Genomic DNA, 23702 nt, shown 5'->3' with positions numbered 1-23702 from the left:
TAGAGAATGAGTGAATATGTGTTGGCAGTGCCAACACCCATCCGCACAAGAGCTGGGTTGAATGAAGTCTTGTAGATGTCAAGTAATGAATTACATATTTTGCAAAAGAAGTGTTTTCTAATACCAGGCGCATAAGCCCTAGCTGAAATACAAAGGTGAAATGCTGGATTTGTCAACTGAGGATCCTGTGCGACAGCTGTTAAGGTCAGTGGGGGTTACTTCATTGCAGTGATGATTGAGGTACTGATCTCCAAGTGGCAAATGGCAGAACTGACAAACACAAGAATTCAAAACTCAGGAAACAAAGCAAAATAAACCCAGCTGATTCATTTCAACCTGAAATGTACATAAATCTCATTCCCAGTGCATATGCCACTAGCCCAGGCATTATGTGCAATATGGTATTATAGGTAGTAGCATCATATCCTGAAAAGAACTGGATTAACAGGAAAATACCTCTAGCTACAGTGTTCCCTGTTTGCCATATGGGGAGCTCTACTGCAGCCTTAACTTTATCACTACCGCACTCAGAAATGCCAGAATTTGAGCGAAAGGTGCCATATCCCAGTCATGACCAAATCCTTGCCCTTTCTGGCCTCTCTTCAATTTTATTATCTATAGACATTGACTCTCTCCCACTCAGTTACAGTATACAAGAATCTGATCTTTGAAGAAGATGCCAGCTAGCAAGTGAGCTTGTCCTGGTGAATGGACGAGGGACTCCTTTCCAGCTGGTGAACACAGACTGCCACTGAGCTGAGCCAGACCATGTGCCAAAGAATTTCTCTCTGTTCCTGAGCTGAGATGTATCTGCTGTCTCACTTCCCCAGCAGATATACACCATCTGGAGAATGGACATTTTTGTCATTAAAAAAAGGAGGGGAAGATTAGTCCTCATTTCCAGTCCCCCCACACACACCTCTCTGTCCCCATTCCCCAACTACAGATGCATGGGATTTACCACTCTGCATCTAGATCGTCTCCTTTCAGTCCCACCAATGAGGGAGAGTTGGTCAGATATGGAGGGTAGGCAAGAAGTTGAACTACATGAGCTGCCCACCCTCTGGGTGGTTCCAGGTTTCTCAGCTCTGGGGCATGTGTCGGTATCCTTCTCCTTGTGTGCACCAGGCCAACAAACCTCAGGATCCTAGTATATTCATTTACACATCCCATTGGAAGCAAGGATTTGGCATCTGGCCCTCAGTTAATGCTGCTCTGCCTGTCCTGGGCATCTCAAAGGAAGAGGCAGTTGTTGCAGATAATTATTAATTCCACAGGTGTGTCCTGCCTCACCCTCAGACACAACATCAGCGTTTCCTGGTGTATCAGCATAGGTGATGGAACTGGTGGAGCACTGGGCGGGGTCTAAATCACCTCCGCCAAATCTGTTTGCTGGTTAGATGACCCCTTTACATAGTTTGCTTTTGCAGGAGCTTGTCCAATGTGAACTAATAAGAGTTCAGATGTCAGTGCTCACCAGTGGTGCATACCCTACTAAACTCACTGTATTTGGCTTTTTCAGAAAATTTTGCCCACAGAAAATAAGGGATGAATAGCATAACCTGTCTTTGTAAGGGCTTGCCAACCTCAAATTTTAAAACAGGAAAGGGCCAGATCAGGAAGATGGAGAGAAACAATCACAATTCAGGAAATGAGGCTTATAGCCTGGCTATGTAAAATGACAAATGCATTTGCACCCAACTACTGAATGGCTTCTATCTGCCCTAGCAGCATAATACAGGCATAGCAACTGAAGGCTGTTACTGATATGCTGAAGATTGGGGTACCAAGTAACAGGTAGACCAATTATGTCACCTATCCATCATAAATCTTTAGGAACACTTACAAAAACAGGTTTGAAAATTTGTTTCAAGAATCATTATGATGGATTAAATGTAAACAGTTCTAAAAAATTCTCTCCCCACTTCCCACTCCTTACTTAACTCCCCCCTCAGGAAAAGCCAGAGTAAAGAGGCAGACTTTGCAACACGTTCAAATGTCCATTAGACTTAAGTTCTACTGAAACAACTAAGGAAGGAGGAAGTGGAACTGAGGGTAGAGGGCCCTCTCTCGAGCATGGCCATTGATAGAGTGGTTCATCAGCTGAACAATACTTTCCTTCTGAGAGGTCTGAAATTTCACTTGTTCCATCAATCTCCAAGGGTGAATCAATAAATAAGAGTAGCAATCATCTCCTGTTTTCCCAATATTTTCTCCTGGACATCTTGCTGTTTCCTCAAGTTACACATGGGTAAAACCAAGCTCATCTTTCCTCCCTAAACCTTTAATGTTTTTTCTTCTTTTCTGCCACCTATATTACCTTGGGTCATTTTTGACTCTGCTCTCAACTTTTACCCATGCGTCCAAGCTATCATCAAATCCTACTATTTATTTCTTTACAGAATATCAAAAACCCATCCCTTCCTCAATGTCCCTACAGATAAAACCCTTGTTTGTGCCTTGGTCATCTCCTGCTAAGACTCTGGCAAGCTCTTCCTCTATGTCCTCCCTTTCCCCCATATCATTGCATTCCAACCCATCTAGATTTCAGGGTCTAAAATCCTCCTCCTCATCCTCAACTCAGACCATATGACTCTGTTATTCAGATTCCTTCATTAGCTGTCCCTCCTCTATTGAATCAAGTTTATGGTTCTTGTTCTCATCCTCAAGACTCAGCATAACATTGCCCTGGCCTACATCTCAGCTCATCTCCTCCTCACTCCTCTATGGTCTACCACCAATGCCAACTTTTCCATCCCTTTTCCTGGTTGTCTCTTGTGCCATCTTCTCTTCCGGGAATAATCTGCCTATCTAAAAGTGCAGCCTCTCACCCACTTTCCATGTAAATCTCTCCTGCTTCTCCCGCAAGCCCTACAAATGCTAGGCCACATAAATGTAACACTATCACCACTTCCATCTCCATTTCAAAATGTCCTAGATCTTCACTGTTCTCTGACTTTCCACATGAGAGTTTTAACTGACTTTGTCATGCTTGTAGAATGTAAGCTTCATGGAGCAGAGTCCATAGTCAAGATTTGAAATGCCTCAATCTATATATGCTCAATTTGAGACATAGGTGCTTGGCATTCTGTGGAAATAAGCCCTCTTACGATACTTCAAGCTGAACAACGAAAAATAGAGCCCCCGCCCAAACCATTAATCACTCTGGAAAATTTTGGTCTGTGTCTTTAGCTGTGTCTTGTCCAGCACTGAGTATATTGTTGGCACTTAATGTCTAGTGATATGTTAATAATAAATAAAGTGAATCATAGAAGAGCATACAATATTTTTATAAAGGGATTGAATACTATTCACACTATAGTTACAGTCCAGGCTGAGGAACTTTTTCTTCCCTCTTTCCCAACCCTGGAACCGCTGCATATTCTTTGAGGCAATCTCAGACCTCTTACACAATATCCCACTTAGCTTTTAAAATGATTAACTCAACTGGGGTCAGGGAGAGAGGAAATCAGCCAGAAATGGTGGGGTCTATGCCTGTGATGGGATGTTAGATAGGGTGGGATCTAAGTTACTACAGAGAATTCTTTCCTGGGTGTCCGGCTGGTGAGTCTTGCCCACATGCTCAGGGTTTAGCTGATCACCATATTTGGGGCTGGGAAGGAATTTTCCTCCAGGGCAGATTGGCAGAGGCCCTAGGGGTTTTTCACCTTCCTCTGCAGTATGGGGCACAGGTCACTTGCTGGAGGATTCTCTGCACCTTGAAGTCTTTAAATCATGATTTGAGGACTTCAGGGGCTCAGAGAAAGGTCAGGGGTTTGTTGCAGAAGTGGGTGGGTGATATTCTGTGGCCTGCGCTGTGCAGGAGGCCAGACTAGATGATCATATTGGTCCCTTCTGACCTTAAAGTCTATGACTCTTAAAGTCTATGACTCTATGACAACTAGTAAAGCCAAAACTATAGAGCAACAGAATGTAAGATTCTCAACTACATTAATTTTGGAAATATAAGTCATATGGTCTGGTGGTATGAGTCATGTTCAGAGCACTTCCTTAGCAATAAAACACCCTTAGTTTTATATATTTCATACTACAGTAAAATATAATGTTACAGACACAGTGGGTTGATTTTGAAAAACTGCTAGTCATTTCCTTGACTAGATAACTAGCTATTCATCCAAGCTGTGTATATTGGTTTGGTAACATGGCAACTAGCATAGACTTATATATATATTTCTGATACATGTTATAGAATAAACCAGGGGTTCTCAAACTTCATTGCACTGCGACCTCCTTCTGACAACAAAAATTACTACATGACCCCAGAAGGGGGGACTGAAGCCTGAGCCTGCCTGAGCATCACTGCCCCAGGTCGAGAGGCCAAAGCCCAAACCCCACCACCCTAGGCAGGGGGCACAGAGCCGAAGCCCGAGGGTTTCAGCCCCAGGCAAAGGGCCTGTAACCTGAGCCCTGTCACCCAGTGCTGAAGCCAAAGCCTGAGCCCCGCCCTTCACCCAGGGCTGAAGCCTTCAGGCTTGGGCCTCAGGCGGTGGGGCTTAGGCTTTGGCCCCAGGCCCCAGCAAGTCTAAGCCAACCCTGGTGACCCCATTAAAACAGGGTCACAACCCACTTTGTGGTCTCAACCCACAGTTTGAGAACTGTTGGAATAAATTATTAATGTGAAGCTCAGTTCTGTGGTCCTTCCTTAGGCTAAACACCAAATTGCTGAGTAAAAGCTGGATAAGAACTTCATGATTTGAACCATTGGCTTCAATGGAAGTTGTGCAATTTCAGGTTTTGGGGCCCAAACTTATTCCTTTTGAAGTCAATGAGAAAACTCTCAATTTACTTGTAGCAGACCATTTGGCCTTGGTTCTTACAATGGACATGTAATTATAACAGTGAATATGACTTTAAGAGGATAATTTTCGCATGACAAAATGAGTACGGGAAAAATCGATTAAAAATCTCAATAAGGTAGAACGAGAGTATAAAGTCCTGGATTGCTTTGATTTTTTTTATAACATTGGCATTTGCATTTCCACAGCGTCATAAGTTAGGATTTTTTTCTGGATATTTAATATTGGTAAGTGAATATGTACTGAATTTGAAAACAGAAAATGCCCCAGTCGTGCTAACCTGCCTAGTAAAAATACACAAGTAAAAATACACAAGTAAACTAAGATACTCAATGGAAAGCTTGTTTAATATTTGGCTTGAACTACTCTAGTCGCTACCTCACTGAAATGAAGTTGCAAATCAAGAAGCATGAGTTTCATTATGTATACAGATGTTTTTAGACATACAGATACAGGGCCTGATCCTGCGATTTTTTTCTTGTGCAAATAGTCCTTATACAAGTATAGAATATACAATATCGGTAAAAACAGCACACCCAACATTGACTAATATCAATAAAAATTATATGTAAATTGAGAGAATATCAAGGGAAACAGAACGTGGATTTTTTGTTGCACTTGCAGAGCATGATTCTTCATTCCATTCAGGGCTTTTTTTGCTGCACCACTGGAGAAAAGGGGCCATAAGTTTATGTACAACTAACTCCTGGAGAAAATTCAGGAATCACTGATATTTTATATGTAATTAATAGTTCATAGCTAACGACTCACATTAAAAATGCAATTTAAAAAATCATGCCATTAATTTAGCTCTGCTCTGTACAAACTCAAGCTAGAGCCATGAGTCTAATGTGTTAAGGAAGGCTTGGCCAGCTCAGTATTAGGAAGAGAAGCCAGGGGATTGTAATAAACAATGCTGGAAATTCTTTAATGGCATTTTGCTTCTGGGCATTACTGAATATATCCTAGTATGGTGTTAGTGTCAGCAGACCAGGTCGTAGGCAGTCAGACTGTGACGAAGTGGGAATTTTCCTGTAATATTTTGTACGAATAGTGTGTGTGCCTTAGTTTCTCCTATATGCTGCATTGTTAACTAGGTGGCAAGAAAAGGTTGTTTACTCTCCGCAGAGAACCAGAGATACAGGTTTAACTGACACTAGCTACCTGGGGTCTGGGCCTCATGTCCATGGAGAGTCCAAGAAGACACTGGCCACTCCAATTGCCTGGACATTTGGTACCTAGCAATTAATGATCATGGATGGGCCACCTCTCTGCAGGAAGCCAGACATGTTTGACCAGCTCAAGAACAAAGGGCTGAGGAGTGCCAGGTGACTTATGTTCGCCCAAGAACGAAGGACTGAGGAGGGGCCATTTGGGTTGTTGTTAAGTGTGGGCGGCTAGAAGGGGGAGCCTCTTGTGAAATGGAAAAGAAGAGAGGTCAGAAGGCTCTGGGCTGACCAAGATGGACTATGCTGTAACTTTCTGTTCTCCACACTAAGTAAGGACTTTCTACGCTGTGTTCCAGACACCTAATACACCCAACTGTTTTTACAATGCTAGCTGAGAGTCACTGCAGAAGCTCAGGGTGGGGGTGTACTGGTCACTTTGCACGTACACGTCTCTCTTAAGTCTCCAACTCAGGTGAACTCCCTGAAGGGAGCTCACGGTGTGAAGTAAGAGTGCTGAAGGCTCCGAGCTTCAGTCTAAGGAACGGTGAAGCCAAGTGGCTTACCCTAGTAAAAGAATGTGACCCTAAGTAGCTCTGGCACACTAAAGTGGTCCTCCCTCTTAGGGACTGTTCCAGAACTCCAAAACTGTGGTTCCATGATACAAGTGGTCAGAGTCCAAATGCCAGAGCCAAGGGTCAAGAGAGTGTTGGAACCAGGGCCAAAGGTCAGAACTGCAGTCACAGTCTGAACACCAGAGCCAATGGTCAGGAATCAGAGCTGAAGGCCAGGACTGGATTACCAGGAGTCAGGGAAGGATGGAGCAGGGCTGGTTCTGAGGCAGGAGCAAGGCTGGGACACAGGACTGGAGCAAGGCTGGGTGCAGAGCAGGATCTGGGCTGGAGCCATGGAAAAGCAAAGCAGGAGTAGGGATTGGAGAGAGACAAACATAGGGAGGCAGAGAGTTCATAGGCGTGTGTATTGAGCAGTCAGCAAGCTACTACTGCTGCTGGGCATAAGATAGAGTGACCAGACAGCGAGTGTGAAAAATCAGGATGGGGATGAGGGGCTAATAGGAGCCTATATAAGAAAAAGACCCAAAAATCGGGACTGTCCCTATAAAATCGGGACATCTGGTCACTCTAGCTTAAGAACCAGCCTGCTAGTTTCCTCAGACAATCAGACAGGGTGGACCATCAGACAGCCTACCTGACTCGTCAAGAAAAACACCGGACTCCTTGCTGTTTTTGTGGATACAGACTAACCCGGCTACCCCCTGATACTTGACTTGTTAAGGTGTCAGGAGTACTGAACAGGTGCAAGTGCAGGGCCTTACTCATGACAGTTAGTGGCCACAGTGGTCCTAGAAATGCCATCTTTCTGATGAGTCAGGAAATGAAGGTCCTGACCAGTTATGGCCATTAAGGACTCCACAGCACTTATCCAAAAGTAAGGGTGTTAGCCCATGGTATTATGTCCAAATTCCAAGTCTGGGCCTGCCTAAAATTTCCTGTGAAGTTTTAACTGGATACAATATTTTCCCACTCCCACTGGATTTTCTTGCATCCCAGGAGGTGCACGGAGAGGTCAGTCCATGTACTCCTTTGACAGCATGGACTGAGCGTGGCAGACCTTATGGACTCTGCAATAGGGGAGAGACTCATTGCACCTTCTCCCACTTATGACCTGTGTAAGGGCCACCCAACAAATGATGTTAAAGGTTTAATGCCATTCTGATTATCACATTCTGGCTACCAACTTCTTAACACTTCTAGTAAATTTCACAGCAAAAAGCAACAGTAAGGCTCCTGGTCAAGAAATGCACAGGTCAGAGGGGAACAAACATATGGCAAATCATATTTAAATATTAGGGTTTTCAATTTTATTTGCTAAAGCAAAAACCCCTGAATTTTGGGGAAAATAAATGCTGAAAACATGACACTCATTATCAACATGTGAAGCATAAACAATTAGTGTTCTATTAGTAATAGTACAGTGCTGACTGGGTGTGGTGCATCTTTTTTTTAAAAGTACTGCTAAACTATCAGTACTTACCAAGTAGAACATTTTTAATCTATGAGGCTGCTTGTTATGTGCTGCCATACTTTTGCTTTCTCATGGAGGGAGGGTGTATTCTTGTGCCAGGACTTTAAGAAGACTCACATATATTTATAGCTGAAACTAGACGGCTGAAATAAAGAGCTCTCACAGAGCAGGGATGGCACATCTCAGGACAGTCCAGGATGCCAGTAGAGTTAGCTCCAGGAATGCTCTGTGTGTGTGTGACCCCTGCCTCCTATTGAATGAGAGAATGAAGTGAGCTATAGTGCAGGACTTGTGTTGCAAACACTTCTGTAGCTCAACCATGTCAGCTTCACTTGCTTGACTAAGCTGCAATAAAAACAACAAAGTAAGGCCTGAAGGAGGGTGGCAGAGAGGTCCAAAATAAATCCCTTCATTTAGATCCAAACTACATTCTTTTGCTTCCAGATCCTATCCAGAATAAAAACACAGTACAAATTCCTTTATAAAACATTTCTTCACAAAATATTCTGGGCCTGATTCTTCCCCATGGGGTATGAGTAACTCCCACTCACTTGATTGTGCCGTGATAGGAGAATCAGACCCTCTACTTTGCAACTTCTTCATCGTCCATCTGTATGTTCATGTCTATCTGCATATCCAATATAAATATTAGTTTTGAGGGGGTTGTGAGCTAGATGGTGAGAGATTTAAAAAATAAAAACAAAAAAGTTACACTAGATCAAATAGTTTTTCATAGCAATTAAAGATAAAAAAGACCTAGAAAGTAATTTAGTTGCCCTGTCGGTGACAGGTCTTTTCCCCAGTAGAGAGAGAGAGAGTTTTTCCCTGATGTTCCACTATTTTTTCCTTTTCTTAGTTTCATTCCATAACTCCTAGTTTTAACTCCTGTACCACCTACATAATTTCTCTTCCCTGCTGAGAGCCCCATCCTTCTAAGGCAAAATTCCCATTGACTACAAATGGGAGTTTTGCCGCAGTATAACGTGCAGCATCTGATCCTTGATATTTATACCCTTCAGATAATTGCTGCCAGTTATTATGTCTCACTATAGTTGTCGTTTAGCCAATTGCTCTCTTCAGGCCTGATCCTATGCCCGTTGAAGTCAATGGCAATGCTCCCATTAACTTAAATGGTTCAGTTATTAAACTGGAGTCTGCTCTCTCATCCAAATCATAGAGGGCTGTGCCAAGAAGCAAAAGCAAGATCTTAATCCGGTGTCATTCGACTATTCTGGTAACATTCTAGTCTATCTACTTTCAAATTTTAACTAATGGAAGTGTCTCTTGTTAAAACGTTAACAACAAAACAGAACAATGAAAGAAATCTGCACCTTCACTGACCCCAAATAATCTAGTCCATTAGCTCACCCAGCCAAAGGGAATTCCAAAAATCTCGTTTGCGCCTGACAATTTTGTACCTAGTAAGTAATACCTGAGATTACAATAATTGAAAGAAGTTAACAAAAAAGGTTTTCTCCATTTGTCAGTGTTTATTTCATATGTTTGACAGCCCTTTGCATATAATTAATTTCACTGTTTTCCTGATATTCAGTTTCCCCCGAACAGCTATAGGGAAGAAGAAAAATCTCGTATGCAATTTTTATTTTATAAAATAATCAGCACATACTATTTAATGGTTATCAGAACCTGGATTTTTTTCTTATCAATATCAAAACACTCGAATTGTCACTGTCCCTTTAAAATAGATGTCTATAGTGTCTAGCCTTGAGTTGTTTCACACAGTCAGTGACTGTTTTTATTTAGCCCCAGATGTTGTTACTAACATGCCTGTTCCGTGCTGTGTCAGGGTTGCAATGTGTGTTTTTCTGCTACAGCCCTTTTTATAAAGGGTTTAAAATATGCCGAGCAGAAGCCGGGTTTGGGAACAAGGTGATGTGGGGGGAAGTTTGGGTTATTTTGATTTAGTCAGTGCACAGGAATCAGCTTAGGGATTCCCTTCCTTGCTTAGGGGCGGCCACCAGAGCCTCTGAGCACACCATGCCAGACAACAAGCTTCAGACTAGCCACTGCCTCCCCCTAAATTGCCCCTCCACGAGCAGCAGCCCAGCTTATGCACAGACTTGGTGAGAGCAGAGTGGCCTGTGTACACCACAAGCTACCTGGGAATGTACCAAGGATGAGTGAGACCGGTATGGGGCATGTATCAGACATCAGCACTCAGCCTTGAGCATGCGCTTAGTTCAACCCCCTCTGCACACAGTGCTGGCATGGCAGAGCAGGCATCAGTGACTCCTAGAGAAAGTGAGTTTGTCCGCCTCCCTGCTTAACCCCGAGCCCTGCTCCATCACCCCATCCTGCACCCGCCCCGAACCCAGCCTGCATGCCAGGGCACCAGGGGAGCATGGAGAGTCCTGACCCCCAGCTCCGTAAAGCACAGGGACACCCTTTCCCACGGCATGAGAACCCACGTAGAGTGCCCAGCTGCTACCCAATAAGGCAGGGAAAAGGCTTGCAAAGCACTCTGGCCCTTTCCCTCCCCACCCCACCCCACCCCACCCCTCCCTTCTCTAGCCCCCTCCTCAGTCACTCCCTTCCATGGCTGATTCCTCCTTCTTCCACTCTCCTCATCCCCTCCTCTCCTTGATCCTCCCACCCTGCTTCTTGCTTACCCTCCTCCTGCTCTCCCCACCCTGCCTCCTATTGATCCCCTGATTCCCCCACTTCCTACTGTCCCCTCCCAGTCCCCAACCCTGCCTCCTACTGACCCCAATTCTCCCTGCTTCCTGACCCTCTCCTGCTCCCCCTACCCTGCCTCCTACCGACCCCCCGACCTCCATCCTGCCTCCTACTGACCCTGATTCCCCCCACCTCCTACTGCCCCCTCTTGATCCCTCACCCTGCCTCCTACTGACCCCGATTCCCCATCTCCTTCTGACCCCATCTTGATTCCCCCACCCTGCCTCCTACTGACCCCCCGACCCCCATCCTGCCTCCTACTGACCCCGATTCCCCCCACCTCCTACTGCCTCCTACTGACCCTCTTCTGCTCCCCCATCCTGACTCCTAATGACCCCCACGATCCTGCACCCTGCCTACTGACCCCCTCCTGCTCTCCCCACCCTGCCGCCTACTGACCCCCCTCCCCTGGATCCCCACGCCCTGTCCCCTCATCCTGAGCCCCCGCAAACTGCTCCGTCCCTCCCTGGGCCCGGGAATCCTCCCCCCGCCCGCAGCCTTTGTGCGCACGGCAGGGCGGGCCCGGGCTGGGAGTGGAGAGACCCCGGCCCGGCCCGGCCCCGCCCAGCTCAGGGCGAGAGGCGGGGCCGCCCGGCGGGCCTGGTTGGCTGGCTCGGGGCGGGCCGCGCGGCCGGGCCGAGCCGAGGGCGTGGCGGGGGTATAAGTACCGCCGCGGGCAGCCGCCGTCGCTCTCCTTCGCCTCTCTTGCTCCAGCAGCAGTCGCCGGACCTAGCGCCCCCGGATTACAAAGCGCGGCCGCCGCCATGAGCACCACCATGAGCAGCAAGAGCTCGTACCGCAGGATGTTCGGTGGCGGCAGCCGCCCCAGCACCTCGGGCAGCCGCTACATCACCTCCTCCAGCCGCTACTCGCTGGGCAGCGCCATCCGCCCCGGCAGCGCCCGCCTGGTCTCCTCCTCGCCCGGCGGCATCTATGCCACCAAGTCCTCGGCCCTGCGGCTGCGGAGCAGCCTGCCCCCCACGCGGCTCATGCACGACACCGTGGACTTCTCGCTGGCCGATGCCATCAACACGGAGTTCAAGGCCAACCGCACCAACGAGAAGGTGGAGCTGCAGGAGCTGAACGACCGCTTCGCCAACTACATCGACAAGGTGCGCTTCCTGGAGCAGCAGAACAAGATCCTGCTGGCCGAGCTGGAGCAGCTCAAGGGCAAGGGCACCTCCCGCCTGGGGGACCTCTACGAGGAGGAGATGCGGGAGCTCCGCCGGCAGGTGGACCAGCTCACCAACGACAAAGCCAGGGTGGAGGTGGAGAGGGACAACCTGGCCGATGACATCCTGAGGCTCAGGGAGAAGTGAGTGCTCCGGGGCCGGATGGGTGGGGAGGGGGCGCCCAGGCTTCCACCCAAGGGCAAAGTGGGGAGCGAAGGGAACAATCTACAGCCCCGAAGTGCGAGAAGCCCCCCCCGCCCCTCCTGTGCCTAAAAAACCGCTTAAAGTTGTTCTGATGGGTCAGCCCCAACTAGATAGCCATTGAAGCTGAGCACAGCATCAGGGAGGTGGAGAGAGTGCACAGATCCAACCCACATGCATAACTAACTGGTGTGCATCCATAAACTAGTTGGTCTGCAGCCAAAATAAGGCTGTTGTATATTCAAGGCGTTTCTAGTCCAGATTAAAGTTGAAGAAGCAGGCTGTTGTGGAAAACCATCATGGGTGCCTACCATCTTCTAGGGGAATCTCCAACTTGGATCTCTAGTATTCTGTTCAGACAGTGTAGTGAAAAGACCAAGTCAAAAGTTAACTTTGCCACTCTCTCATCTGGGTTCTTAGTACTTACTGTGTTGTACCATGGATCTTGAGGTTTTTGGTGGGTTTGAAAACTTTGGTTTGGCAAATTAATCCACTTAAATATTGCAGCCTAACAGAATCTGAATGTAGCAAAAGATTATTTAAAACTAGCCCAAATCTAGGTCAACCTCTTGTTGCTCATTAGCTGAATAAGCAGTAACGGTTTTGGCACTGCTTGTGTTAGGCTATCTGTGGATTTCAGACTGCTGTAACAGCAGAAAGCCTCAAAGCCCAGTCATGCAAACTTAATAAAGAGGGCACAGACCAGAAAAATGTGGGAATGAGATGCCTTTTGTCAGAGGCCCCATCTTCCCCCTCTGACTGGGATGTTGGCTGGGTGTGGCTACCAGCTGGATTTGAACAGACACTAGTACTGATTTCCTCCCCCCCCCCCCCTTAGTTTATTTGTTTAATCAATATGCTACTATTTTCAGGTTGCAAGAAGAGATGATTCAGCGAGAAGAAGCTGAGAGCACCCTGCAATCATTCAGACAGGTTTGTAATAATCTCTGCATATTAAAATATGTAATAAGGAGCAAATGTGTAAAGTTGGCATAATGTGCAAGTCGGATGTAGAGCCACCTAGTGGTAAAAAGCAACTTGTAAAGGTGCAAGACTTCTCTCAGTACCTCCAGGAAGCTACTCTTATCAAGGGCACAGCAATTCCTTTAGTCTAGACACTGATAAAACTGGAAACAGTTAACTTTTAAAGTATTATCTGGAGAGTCTACTAAAACAGCAGTTCTGACACTTCTCAATGTATTTGCAATAAGTAAATTGAAATAGAAATGTTAGACATTGTACCTAGTCATGCAAGCCAACACCAGAGGTGAACTCTTAAAGCAGAGAATGGACAAGTGTAGAAATAATACTCTAGATTTTTTTGTGGGGGACTGTTTTTAACAAGAATCCACCAGTCCTCATGCAGTAACTACTTGTTTTCTTTAGGATGATATAGTCTAAGTGGGGAGGGGAACAGCTATTGTTTTGCTTTATCCAAGACTAGGCTATTCTATGAACTTGCTCTAATGTGGAATCACTTTCTGATCCAATAAGGGTGAAAGGGAGCCATCTGTTCGCTTGGCTGAAGGGTATTAATGGTTTCTATGGGATTCACTATGGAATGCAGATACAGGCATTATGGCAAGCGTGGTGGCAGCAGATTGAAATAATAGAACTCTTTGTATAGAAGAGCGGCTTGCTGCAGGCTGCATTCTTACTGAATGTGTAATGATGTAAGTGTGTATTAGAGAAATGTTTTATAACATCAGTTATTTTAGATATGGCCCGTCTTAGTCCTAGTACAGGACTCCTGCTCTGAAATTCTTGCAAAATAAGAACTGCTCTAACACATGAGGATTTTCCTGTTGGGGCTATCTACTGATAGGTCAGACAGCTTCTCTTTCTGGCCGCCTTCAGATTTTAGGGGGGGTTATGACCAGGGATCCTAGTTTTCTGTGACTTAAAAAAAAAAAAATCAGAATTCTGATTTTTTTAAATTTGTTTTTCTGTGATTAAAATGAAATACTGAACTTTAATTCCCTAGTCACAATACATTTAGGTATCAGTTGAACACAGGTTTTTACTGATAATTTTATTAATCATGATCGATGGCACTGGTAGGCTTCAAACTTCCTTAAAAATTGTAATAGAATTGCCATTTGTATTTCTTACATGTACCAAACACTTATGTCTGCTTTATACAGTAGAACCCCATTTATCCAAGCCTCCATTATTGGGCTCTCCGTATTAACCAAGCCACCTGTGGCTCACTGCCTGTGCTCCCCCATCTTAAAATAAGGAGTAGAAAGCTCTTTGCCAGTTCTCCAGATCATCTGAATTTTTGATTATCTGATCTGGCCTCAGTCACAATTAGATTGAAACTCTGGCATATCTCCAATTATTACCTTTATTACCTATAAACAATCTCCTAGAACTGGAAGGGACCTTGAAAGGTCATTGAGTCCAGCCCCCTGCCTTCACTAGCAGGACCAATTTTTGCCCCAGATCCCTAAGTGGCCTCCTCAAGGATTGAACTCACAACCCTGGGTTTAGCAGGCCAATGCTCAAACCACTGAGCTATCCCTCCCCCGTCCTCCAATGTATGACTTAATTTTTTTTTCACAAAATAGAAAAACTAAATATTCTCTGTAAAAACAGAAATTGTGGTGGGCTTTTGTGGGGGTGGGGGGGGGGTAGAAGGAGGAGGAGGCTTGTGTTTTTCCCATTGCAAACAGATTTCTAGGATCCCTGGTCATGATATCAAAAATTAACAGCAATCACGTCATAAGATTGTGTACTGGATTTCTTTAAAAGAAATTCTTAAAGGAGAAACACTGAACATTGAGTCATTTAAATGTTAATGTGAATTGTAAGCTGTCTAGATAACTTACTTTTAGTAAAAAACTAGGCTTCAGTTGGTATATAGGTTTTGAGCTTGTCAGAGCATTTTACAGTGTTGGACTGTGACTTGGAAGACCAGCTCTGCTAGTAGCCTGCTGGTAATGTTGGACCACTCACATCACCCATGTGCCTCAGTTTCCCCATTTTACAGGTGGGGGAGGAAGGGAATACCTCCTTTGTAAAGTGTTTTGAGATCTACTGATGAAAAGCACTATATTAAAAGCAACTATAGGTGGTATCGCAACCTCAGCCTTTCTTTTTATTAGTTAAAAACAAACCCAAGATTTCTAACTTGAGTTTGGACTTCTTGATTATTTTAAAGATCTTGCCTCTCAAGACTTTTTTCAAAAGAGACTATCACTGTGGAAAGGCATTACTAGAATTCCTTTTATTTCCAGCCAGCTGGGCTCAGATGTGGCTTGGGTCACAAAGTTGCATAGAGTCTGGTATTCTAGAGTCCCTAGTGGATGTCTGTCTAAATGACAACCAGAATTTTGCCAATCAAGCTGAATTGTGCCAATGTAGTCCCAAGCCTTGCTCAAGACAAATAGCATGAGCTCTTTATGTAAGAATGAAGGCATGTTGAAAAATGGAGTTGCTTGCCTGAAATGTGGAAGATACCAGGCATCACCTTAATGAACTTCAATTTCTTCTGTATTTAAAGAATACTGATATTGATGTTTCACAACATCAGGCTTGTCTAACACTTGTTGCACTGGCTTACCTAATGTAATTGACTTAAATTAGTGTAAAGTCCTGCATAGGCATTCTTAAATGCACTTAACCTTGATCTAGTTCTGCTGAGCTGAACTCAGCAAGGAATCTAGTTAAACTGGTTTAAGTCTGGCGTAATTTATTAAAGGTGTGCAAAGGGTCTTGCACTTAGCTGTGTCTTCAAAGGGACACAGTTCTCTTTCAAACTGATCCAACTGTCTAGAATTGGGGGGAAGAAGGGGGTGCTCTCAGCATGCACTCTGTCATATTCCTTGGTGTTAAACATTTTAGCATATTCCATAGACTGGATTATACTTAGTTGCCATATATGCTAATAGCATAAATGTTTGTATTCTAATAAGCAGGTTACTCAGAAATGATTTTTTTTGTCTCTGCGATCTTAATCCTTGCTGTACCTAGATGCCCAGTACCACCACTAATATTAGAGAATGGGATACATGTACTGATCCTTTAAGATGTAAGGTGTCAGTAATACTAGATGCATAGAATTCAGTATTTAATACTGGTCAGCAGAAATACAGGCACTAAGCATAAATTTCACTGAAGACCTGTTAAGATTTAACTCGCATTCAGTATGAGTGCCACTGTCTTGGGTCTGACTACAAATGACTTACACACTTTAAGGTAGGAAAACAGCAAGAAGTTTTAAAGATGCATGCATCTGAGGAATAAAAAAGCCTAAACAATCAAGCATTGGCATGACCAATATCTTTCCCTTGGTAAATGGATTGCAAAAGTTTGACATGCAAAACTAAATATATAGATTGCTCTGGACTTTCCTTCTCAAGAAGGAACAGCCTTAGTCTTCCTACCAGAGCACAGAAGCTTCATGCTGTTTCAGCCTTTAAGTATAGTTTCAGAGAACTGTAGGACACTATTTTTGTGGCACTTAAAATTCCACATCGGAACAGCAAAATAACACTTATGTGGTAAGAGCTGTTCCTAAAGTAAGCAAATAAGTTCACTTGCATTACATAGTTCAACAGGTAACTGCTTCAGAATGAAAAGCTATTTGATGCATCTGAGTTTATCCATCATCCTTTGGTAAAGCTTCAATGAGTTGCTTGCTTTGAGGCACAACCAGGTAGTGAGTGCATCAGTACAAAGAATGAGTTACTGCAATGTACACCCAGCTAGTCTGCTACTAGGAATATATCTGAGAGCCCATGGCAAGACTGACTTCTTGGCTCAAATTCAGAGATGCATCTAGAAAAATACAGGCTTATCCAGTGCTCTAAAATTTTGTCCATCACTATAGATATGCTTAAACATAAGTCCAAGTAAATATTCAAATCTGCACATGATCTAATTGCATATCTGGCTCCAATACACTGCTTTGAAAACTTAGCCCTGATGCAAGGACTACAGGGCTTCTTAACCACTCTAATATGGCCCTCCAAAACTGGGGAAAAGATTTTGATTAGAAGTTGTGCTTAAATTAACTTCATTCTGTTCATTAAACTATATTGCGTTGTGCTCATGTAATGGAAGCATGTGTAGGTAAGCTGGAACATCTCCAACTAACTTTTATAAAGTTAGTCCCTCTACTGTAGGCTGTTACAATTCTAATATACCGGTTGGGTCAATTTGAAGTTTAGGGCATGCTTGTAGTTCAAGACTTATCAGGAACCACTGGTTAAAATGGGTGGGGGGGAATACTAACCATTACTTCTGGTATGCCAGATGTGCCATCAATTTAAGATTTAATATGTAAATGATCCCCTTAAATTCTATGAATCTTTGACAATGTGCACAAGGTAATTAGATTTGTGTAACAACCTCCTCCCAGAATGCCTTGACCTTTAAAAGCGCTTTAGATCGTACACAATTAACCCACCAATGAATTATTCCCCTCTGAGATAAAGCATGGTGCCAAGCCGAGTACTAGTAGTGCTATCTAATTGTGTAAGGAGGACAGTATGCAGTAACATCAAATAGAAAGTAGGGAGGTGTTCTGATGAATAAAATATACCAATTTTTTTCTAGGGATAGGATTTTTGCTGGAGGTTAGATTAATGTTGCCAGAGAATTTGGCAAGAAATTGCTTAACTTTATCTTGACTCTCATTTATTATCTTCTGATGAAGGACGCATAACAAATACTTCAGAAAAATCCAAATGGTTTTGAGTTAGATTGAAACATGTGCTGATTGATTTAATGTTTATGTATAATATATAATGCATGCATACACCTATACAATTGACAATGCAACTCTGGGCATGCAAGTGCCCAATTTGCAAATAGATTTCAGATTTCTGGCTGTAGACTTTCAGGTAGGTCACTCTGTGCTGCTTGACTTTGGATCAAATGAGCAGTAAACTTGCTTGTTACATTAATTCATTTTCCCTCCCTCTTACTATTAGTATATTGACCTTGCTAAATGATCTTTCCCTTTAATTAGGATGTTGACAATGCCTCTCTGGCACGTCTTGATCTTGAGCGCAAAGTTGAGTCCTTGCAAGAAGAGATTGTCTTCTTGAAGAAGCTTCATGATGAGGTAAGATGCATCTTCATTAGATTAATAAACTGTACCTTCTACCATAGAACAGTACTTGAATATCCACTGTTTTCTTAAGGAAATCCGGGAACTGCAGGCCCAGATTCAGGAACAACACATCCAAATTGATGTGGATGTTGCTAAACCAGATCTCACTGCTGCCCTGCGTGATGTCCGTCAGCAGTATGAAAGTGTTGCTGCTAAGAATCTTCAGGAAGCTGAAGAATGGTACAAGTCCAAGGTAAGTGAATGGCTCTTGTGGCAATAAGAATATTTGGCTTAACTTTACTTTTTAGATATCCATGATAGCTTTGCCATAATGCATAACTACTTACATCCAGGAGGCAAGGCTTTATCTAACTGTCCCAAAACAGGTACAGCCTGTCACAAATCTACACTAGGCCTTGATCCATAATACTGGCAAGAACCTAGATACTACAGTAGTTCAATGTCCATTTTTGTCATCTTTCCTATTCTTTGCATAGCTAGAAGCATCCCATGTATTAAAGGGTGGCTTCTCTACTGATGAGCTGGTAGAGGAAGGAATGGATGGGTGTAGATATAGCACAACATACATTGTAGATAAAGAATGATGAATGCTAACTTCAGAAAATGTGTTGATTTCATTTTTAACCATCAAATTGGAGAATGAAGAGCTGTAACAGCATGACACTAGTTTGGAGCCATTCTTTCAAATATTAAGATCTTTCTATGTACATAACATAAGAACATAAGAAAGGCCGTACTGGGTCAGACCAAAGGTCCATCTAGCCCAGTATCTGTCGGCCGACAGTGGCCAATGCCAGGTGCCCCTGAGGGAGTGAACCTAACAGGCAATGATCAAGTGATCTCTCTCCTGCCATCCATCTCCATCCTCTGACGAACAGAGGCTAGGGACACCATTCTTACCCATCCTGGCTAATAGCCATTTATGGACTTAGCCACCATGAATTTATCCAGTCCCCTTTTAAACATTGTTATAGTCCTAGCCTTCACAACCTCCTCAGGTAAGGAGTTCCACAAGTTGACTGTGCGCTGCGTGAAGAAGAACTTCCTTTTATTTGTTTTAAACCTGCTGCCTATTAGTTTCATTTGGTGACCCCTAGTTCTTGTATTATGGGAATAAGTAAATAACTTTTCCTTATCCACTTTCTCAACATCACTCATGATTTTATATACCTCTATCATGTCCCCCCTTAGTCTTCTCTTTTCCAAACTGAAGAGTCCTAGCCTCTTTAATCTTTCCTCATATGGGACCCTCTCTAAACCCCTAATCATTTTAGTTGCTCTTTTCTGAACCTTTTCTAGTGCTAGAATATCTCTTTTGAGGTGAGGAGACCACATCTGTACACAGTATTCGAGATGTGGGCGTACCATGGATTTATATAAGGGCAATAATATATTCAGTCTTATTCTCTATTCCCTTTTTAAATATTCCTAACATCCTGTTTGCTTTTTTGACCGCCTCTGCACACTGCGTGGACATCTTCAGAGAACTATCCACGATAACTCCAAGATCTTTTTCCTGACTCGTTGTAGCAAAATTAGCCCCCATCATGTATGTATAGTTGGGGTTATTTTTTCCAATGTGCATTACTTTACATTTATCCACATTAAATTTCATTTGCCATTTTGTTGCCCAATCACTTAGTTTTGTGAGATCTTTTTGAAGTTCTTCACAATCTGCTTTGGTCTTAACTATCTTGAGCAGTTTAGTATCATCCGCAAACTTTGCCACCTCACTGTTTACCCCTTTCTCCAGATCATTTATGAATAAATTGAATAGGATTGGTCCTAGGACTGACCCTTGGGGAACACCACTAGTTACCCCTCTCCATTCTGAGAATATGTGCGTGCAGTCTTACTCACCAATCCTCTTACCCTTATCTGGGACACTGGAGTAGGATAAATTTTTGTTGAAGTATTATACTAACTGTAAATCTGGCTTTTTCAACAGTTTGCAGATCTATCTGAAGCTGCTACTAGGAACAATGATGCCCTACGTCAGGCCAAACAGGAAGCTAATGAGTACCGCAGACAAATACAGTCCCTCACCTGCGAAGTTGATGCACTTAAAGGAACTGTAAGTGAAAGATACCACTGAAGCTGTTACTACTTGTGCTGTTATCTTGTCACATTACAATATAAATAAATGCTAAGATGGATGTAAATGGAAGTGACCTATCAAACAAGAAGACAGTCTAAAATAGACTTCTAAAATATAAGCTAAAGGTCCTTTTTGATGAACTTGCATCTTTCAGCTGTGTGCTGGCTGGCTATTATGGATTGGAAACTTGGGATGAAAGAGGTGACTGTTCAGCTTTGACACCTTGTTTTTAAAGCTGAGATATTGAGCAGTGTATATAAGCTTACAAGCTGAGTAACTGAAAGATGAATCCACTGTTAACTAATCTTGCATTTCACACCATGTTTACTCCTTATTAATTATATTTCCCTTTTGAAAAACAAAAGGCTTCATATCTAATTTTAATATTTGTATATTAGTACCTCTATGAAACAAAGCAAGATTTAAAGAATGGACACAAGTTTTTTCCCTGTATAACTAAGTAAATCTTTAAGATAGTCAAATTCTACTTAATGTGGAAACTTCAATAACTAGGCACACTGTCAGTGCTACAAATCTAGGTCTCTAAAAATAAACCACTGATCTGATTTGTACTAGATGAAACTTGCAGGTGAGGTTTCTCAGGGGCTGCTCTTGGATTGTGAAACAAAGAACTTGGGGACAATACCACCAACTTCCACTCCAAATGCAAAGTGCGCTGACCTTGCCTCTTCTGATATGTAAATGTTGCTATTGGTTTGTAGTTAAACACTACATTGCTCCCATAATTTCCCCATGAGAGGATGAAAGAGCTAACAAATGGCAGATGCTAGTCACATCACCTTTTTTAGCACTTTCCACTAGTGCATTAATTAGTGGTGAGTGTATTATTCTTTTCTAATAGAATAGAACATGTTCGGTGGGTATGTGGGGTTAAACACCCAATAGATGAAGGCTGACAGCTACTAAACTGCAGCCAACACTTGACTTGAAAATTCTCTTGCAGAATGAATCCCTGGAGCGCCAGATGCGTGAGATGGAGGACAACTTTGCTGTTGAAGCTGCTAACTACCAAGACACTATTGCCCGTCTGCAGGAGGAAATCCAAAACATGAAGGAAGAAATGGCTCGCCATCTTCATGAGTACCAAGAACTGCTGAATGTCAAGATGGCTCTTGATATTGAGATTGCTACATATAGAAAACTGTTGGAGGGAGAGGAGAGCAGGTAGATAAAACTAATGCAAATATGACCAGCAACTCTGAAGAGTAGCTGCTATAAGAATTACCAAATTCCAGAGACTAGCTTCACTAAACTCGAATTCTCTTTTGCAGAATTACCATGCCTATTCCAACTTTTGCTTCCCTGAATCTGAGGGGTAAGTAGTATGTAATTCCTCATGAATAGTGTTGGGAAGCTTCTTTGACAATGTGTATTCTTTTGCTGTGGTAAACTAATACTCTAAAGACAGCTTCCTTTTAGCCTGGTGTAATTGATTCAGGTTTTGATGGCCAAACCCAGATGTTCATTTTAACACCAGAGACCACTAATTCAAATGTTGGTATTTTTAACTACTTGTTTTGAGTGGCTGGGACACTTAAGTTCAGGAAGAGATTCCTTGTAGTAACTTTGTAACAAAACTCTACAGCCAGTATTTTGTGGCTGGTGATCTTGGATATGCAACTGAAGACAATTTAAAAGGTTTTTTCCGAAGGCAGGAACTCAATGCTCCATGAAAATCAGGCCCTTTTGAGGTGTCAAAAGGAGCACCTGAAAATCAACACCAGGATCATTAGCCACTTCAGATATCTTGCTTAGATGTAGGCAAGAGTTCTGGAATTAGAGTTGGTTGTAGCCAGTTACTTGTCATTAAAATAACGTCAGACTGGAGCCCTCTATATTGAGTAATTTCTGTAAGTGATCTGGATAGAGACCTCTTAAACAGTGTTTGAAATCTTACTTTAACAATGGGTGATCAGAATTAAGTGATGGCTAAAATTACAAAACATCTAGCAATTTTAGGATCTTAATTGTTGTTGCCTGGCACTTGTCATGCTATGAAGTGCATCAGTCTTTCCTGTAAAGAATCTGTCTATTCTATCATGTATGTGCAATAGCAAATGAGTAACTTAAACTAGATCACTGAAGAATCATAACAGACCAATAATTTTACATCTGCAGAAACCAACATTGAGTCTCACCCTATGGTTGACACCCACTCAAAGAGGACACTCTTAATTAAGACTGTTGAAACCAGAGATGGACAGGTTGGTGCCAATTTTAGTTTCTTTTTAGTGGAGGAGGAAGTAAAACAAATGACAAATATAGATATAACACTGTACATCACAACAAGCTATTATCTAGTACCATTCTAACTTCATTTACCGAACAGTGCATGCTTAAGTACCTTACCCAAGCTACAGTAGTGCTAACACAGTATAGTAACATGCATTTGGGCTGAATATTTTGTACAGATCAGAATGTGCTAACTTCAACCTTCAAACTAGGGACCTCTCTATGCAGGGATGGCACAACATTCATAACCATGCTGTAAAGACATCTGTCCAAGGCTGCTACTTCTGTTTTTCTCAGATATTAGACCTAAGGAGATGGGTTAGCTGGTTCTGAAATCACATTCCTAAAAGTGACTTAGTTCTACAATATGGCAGGCAAATAAGGTGCTTGTAAACAAGATATTTCCCCCATGCCTTTTTGCTCACTTTCAACTAGGAATTTAATCAACCAATTGCAACTACTCTGTAAGTGAGTGGTTGTCATCAACTTCCACTTATGCCATAGTGGAAGTTCTATTAGCTGGGTTAATAGTGTACAGATTTATTCTAGTAAAACTAATTTTCTATCAGATGTTTTGAGTATTGAAATTGCTCAGAATTAATGTAAGCTGTCTTATTCTTCAACAGGTTATCAATGAAACTTCCCAGCATCATGATGATCTGGAGTGAAAACCCTAGAGAAACTGCACATTTCTCACTTGTGCAGTGAAAAGATTCTTACCAGCAAAATTTAAAAAGTCCCTGTCTTAAAGGAAGAAACAGCTTAAGTGCCTTTCTGCAGTTTTTCCAAAAGCGCAAGATTATTATGCTAGAGAATAGGTATTAGATCTTGCAAACTGACTCTCCCCTGAAGGTTTAGAGTTTACAATGGAGTCTAGTTTACAGATAGCAATATCTTGTGCTGCAATACTGTTTAAGTTTCTGAATTCAATAAAACTGCTTTTTCCAGCACAGTATGAGCAATTTCACTGCTTCAATAAATATTTGGAAAATGGCTTTTTAATGTGTTGTAATTTGTTAAACATTGATTGCTTCCCCCAGAAAGCACTGGAATAGCAACTCTGTGCTTAAAGTACCTAACAGCCTGCACAACTCCATTAATGACAGTTGCATGGAACTTCATTAGAATCAGCAAAAACACTTGGAAGAAACTTACATTTGTACTCACTTC

General features: G+C 42.9%; 1 protein-coding gene and 1 long non-coding RNA gene across 2 annotated transcripts; one reads left to right on the top strand and one right to left on the bottom strand.

Moving 5' to 3' along the window:
- Positions 1 to 719: 719 nt before the first annotated feature.
- LOC120398573 lies at positions 720 to 11427 on the bottom strand. Its single transcript, XR_005594547.1, has 3 exons — positions 11395 to 11427; positions 8581 to 8657; positions 720 to 844 (listed from the first exon to the last, which is right to left on the bottom strand). It is a non-coding gene; the product is annotated as an uncharacterized LOC120398573 (long non-coding RNA).
- VIM (vimentin) lies at positions 11404 to 23526 on the top strand. The gene is made up of 9 exons (XM_039526070.1): positions 11404 to 12041; positions 12972 to 13032; positions 18077 to 18172; positions 18252 to 18413; positions 20130 to 20255; positions 21244 to 21464; positions 21572 to 21615; positions 22419 to 22504; positions 23159 to 23526. The coding sequence occupies exons 1-9, from the start codon at positions 11491 to 11493 to the stop codon at positions 23198 to 23200; spliced, it is 1389 nt and encodes a 462-aa protein (XP_039382004.1). The 5' UTR covers positions 11404 to 11490; the 3' UTR covers positions 23201 to 23526.
- The last annotated feature ends 176 nt before the right edge of the window (positions 23527 to 23702 follow it).

Source organism: Mauremys reevesii, linkage group 2, assembly GCF_016161935.1.
Source record: "Mauremys reevesii isolate NIE-2019 linkage group 2, ASM1616193v1, whole genome shotgun sequence".
NCBI lineage: Eukaryota > Metazoa > Chordata > Testudines > Geoemydidae > Mauremys > Mauremys reevesii.
This window is presented reverse-complemented; position numbering and strand designations above follow the sequence as displayed.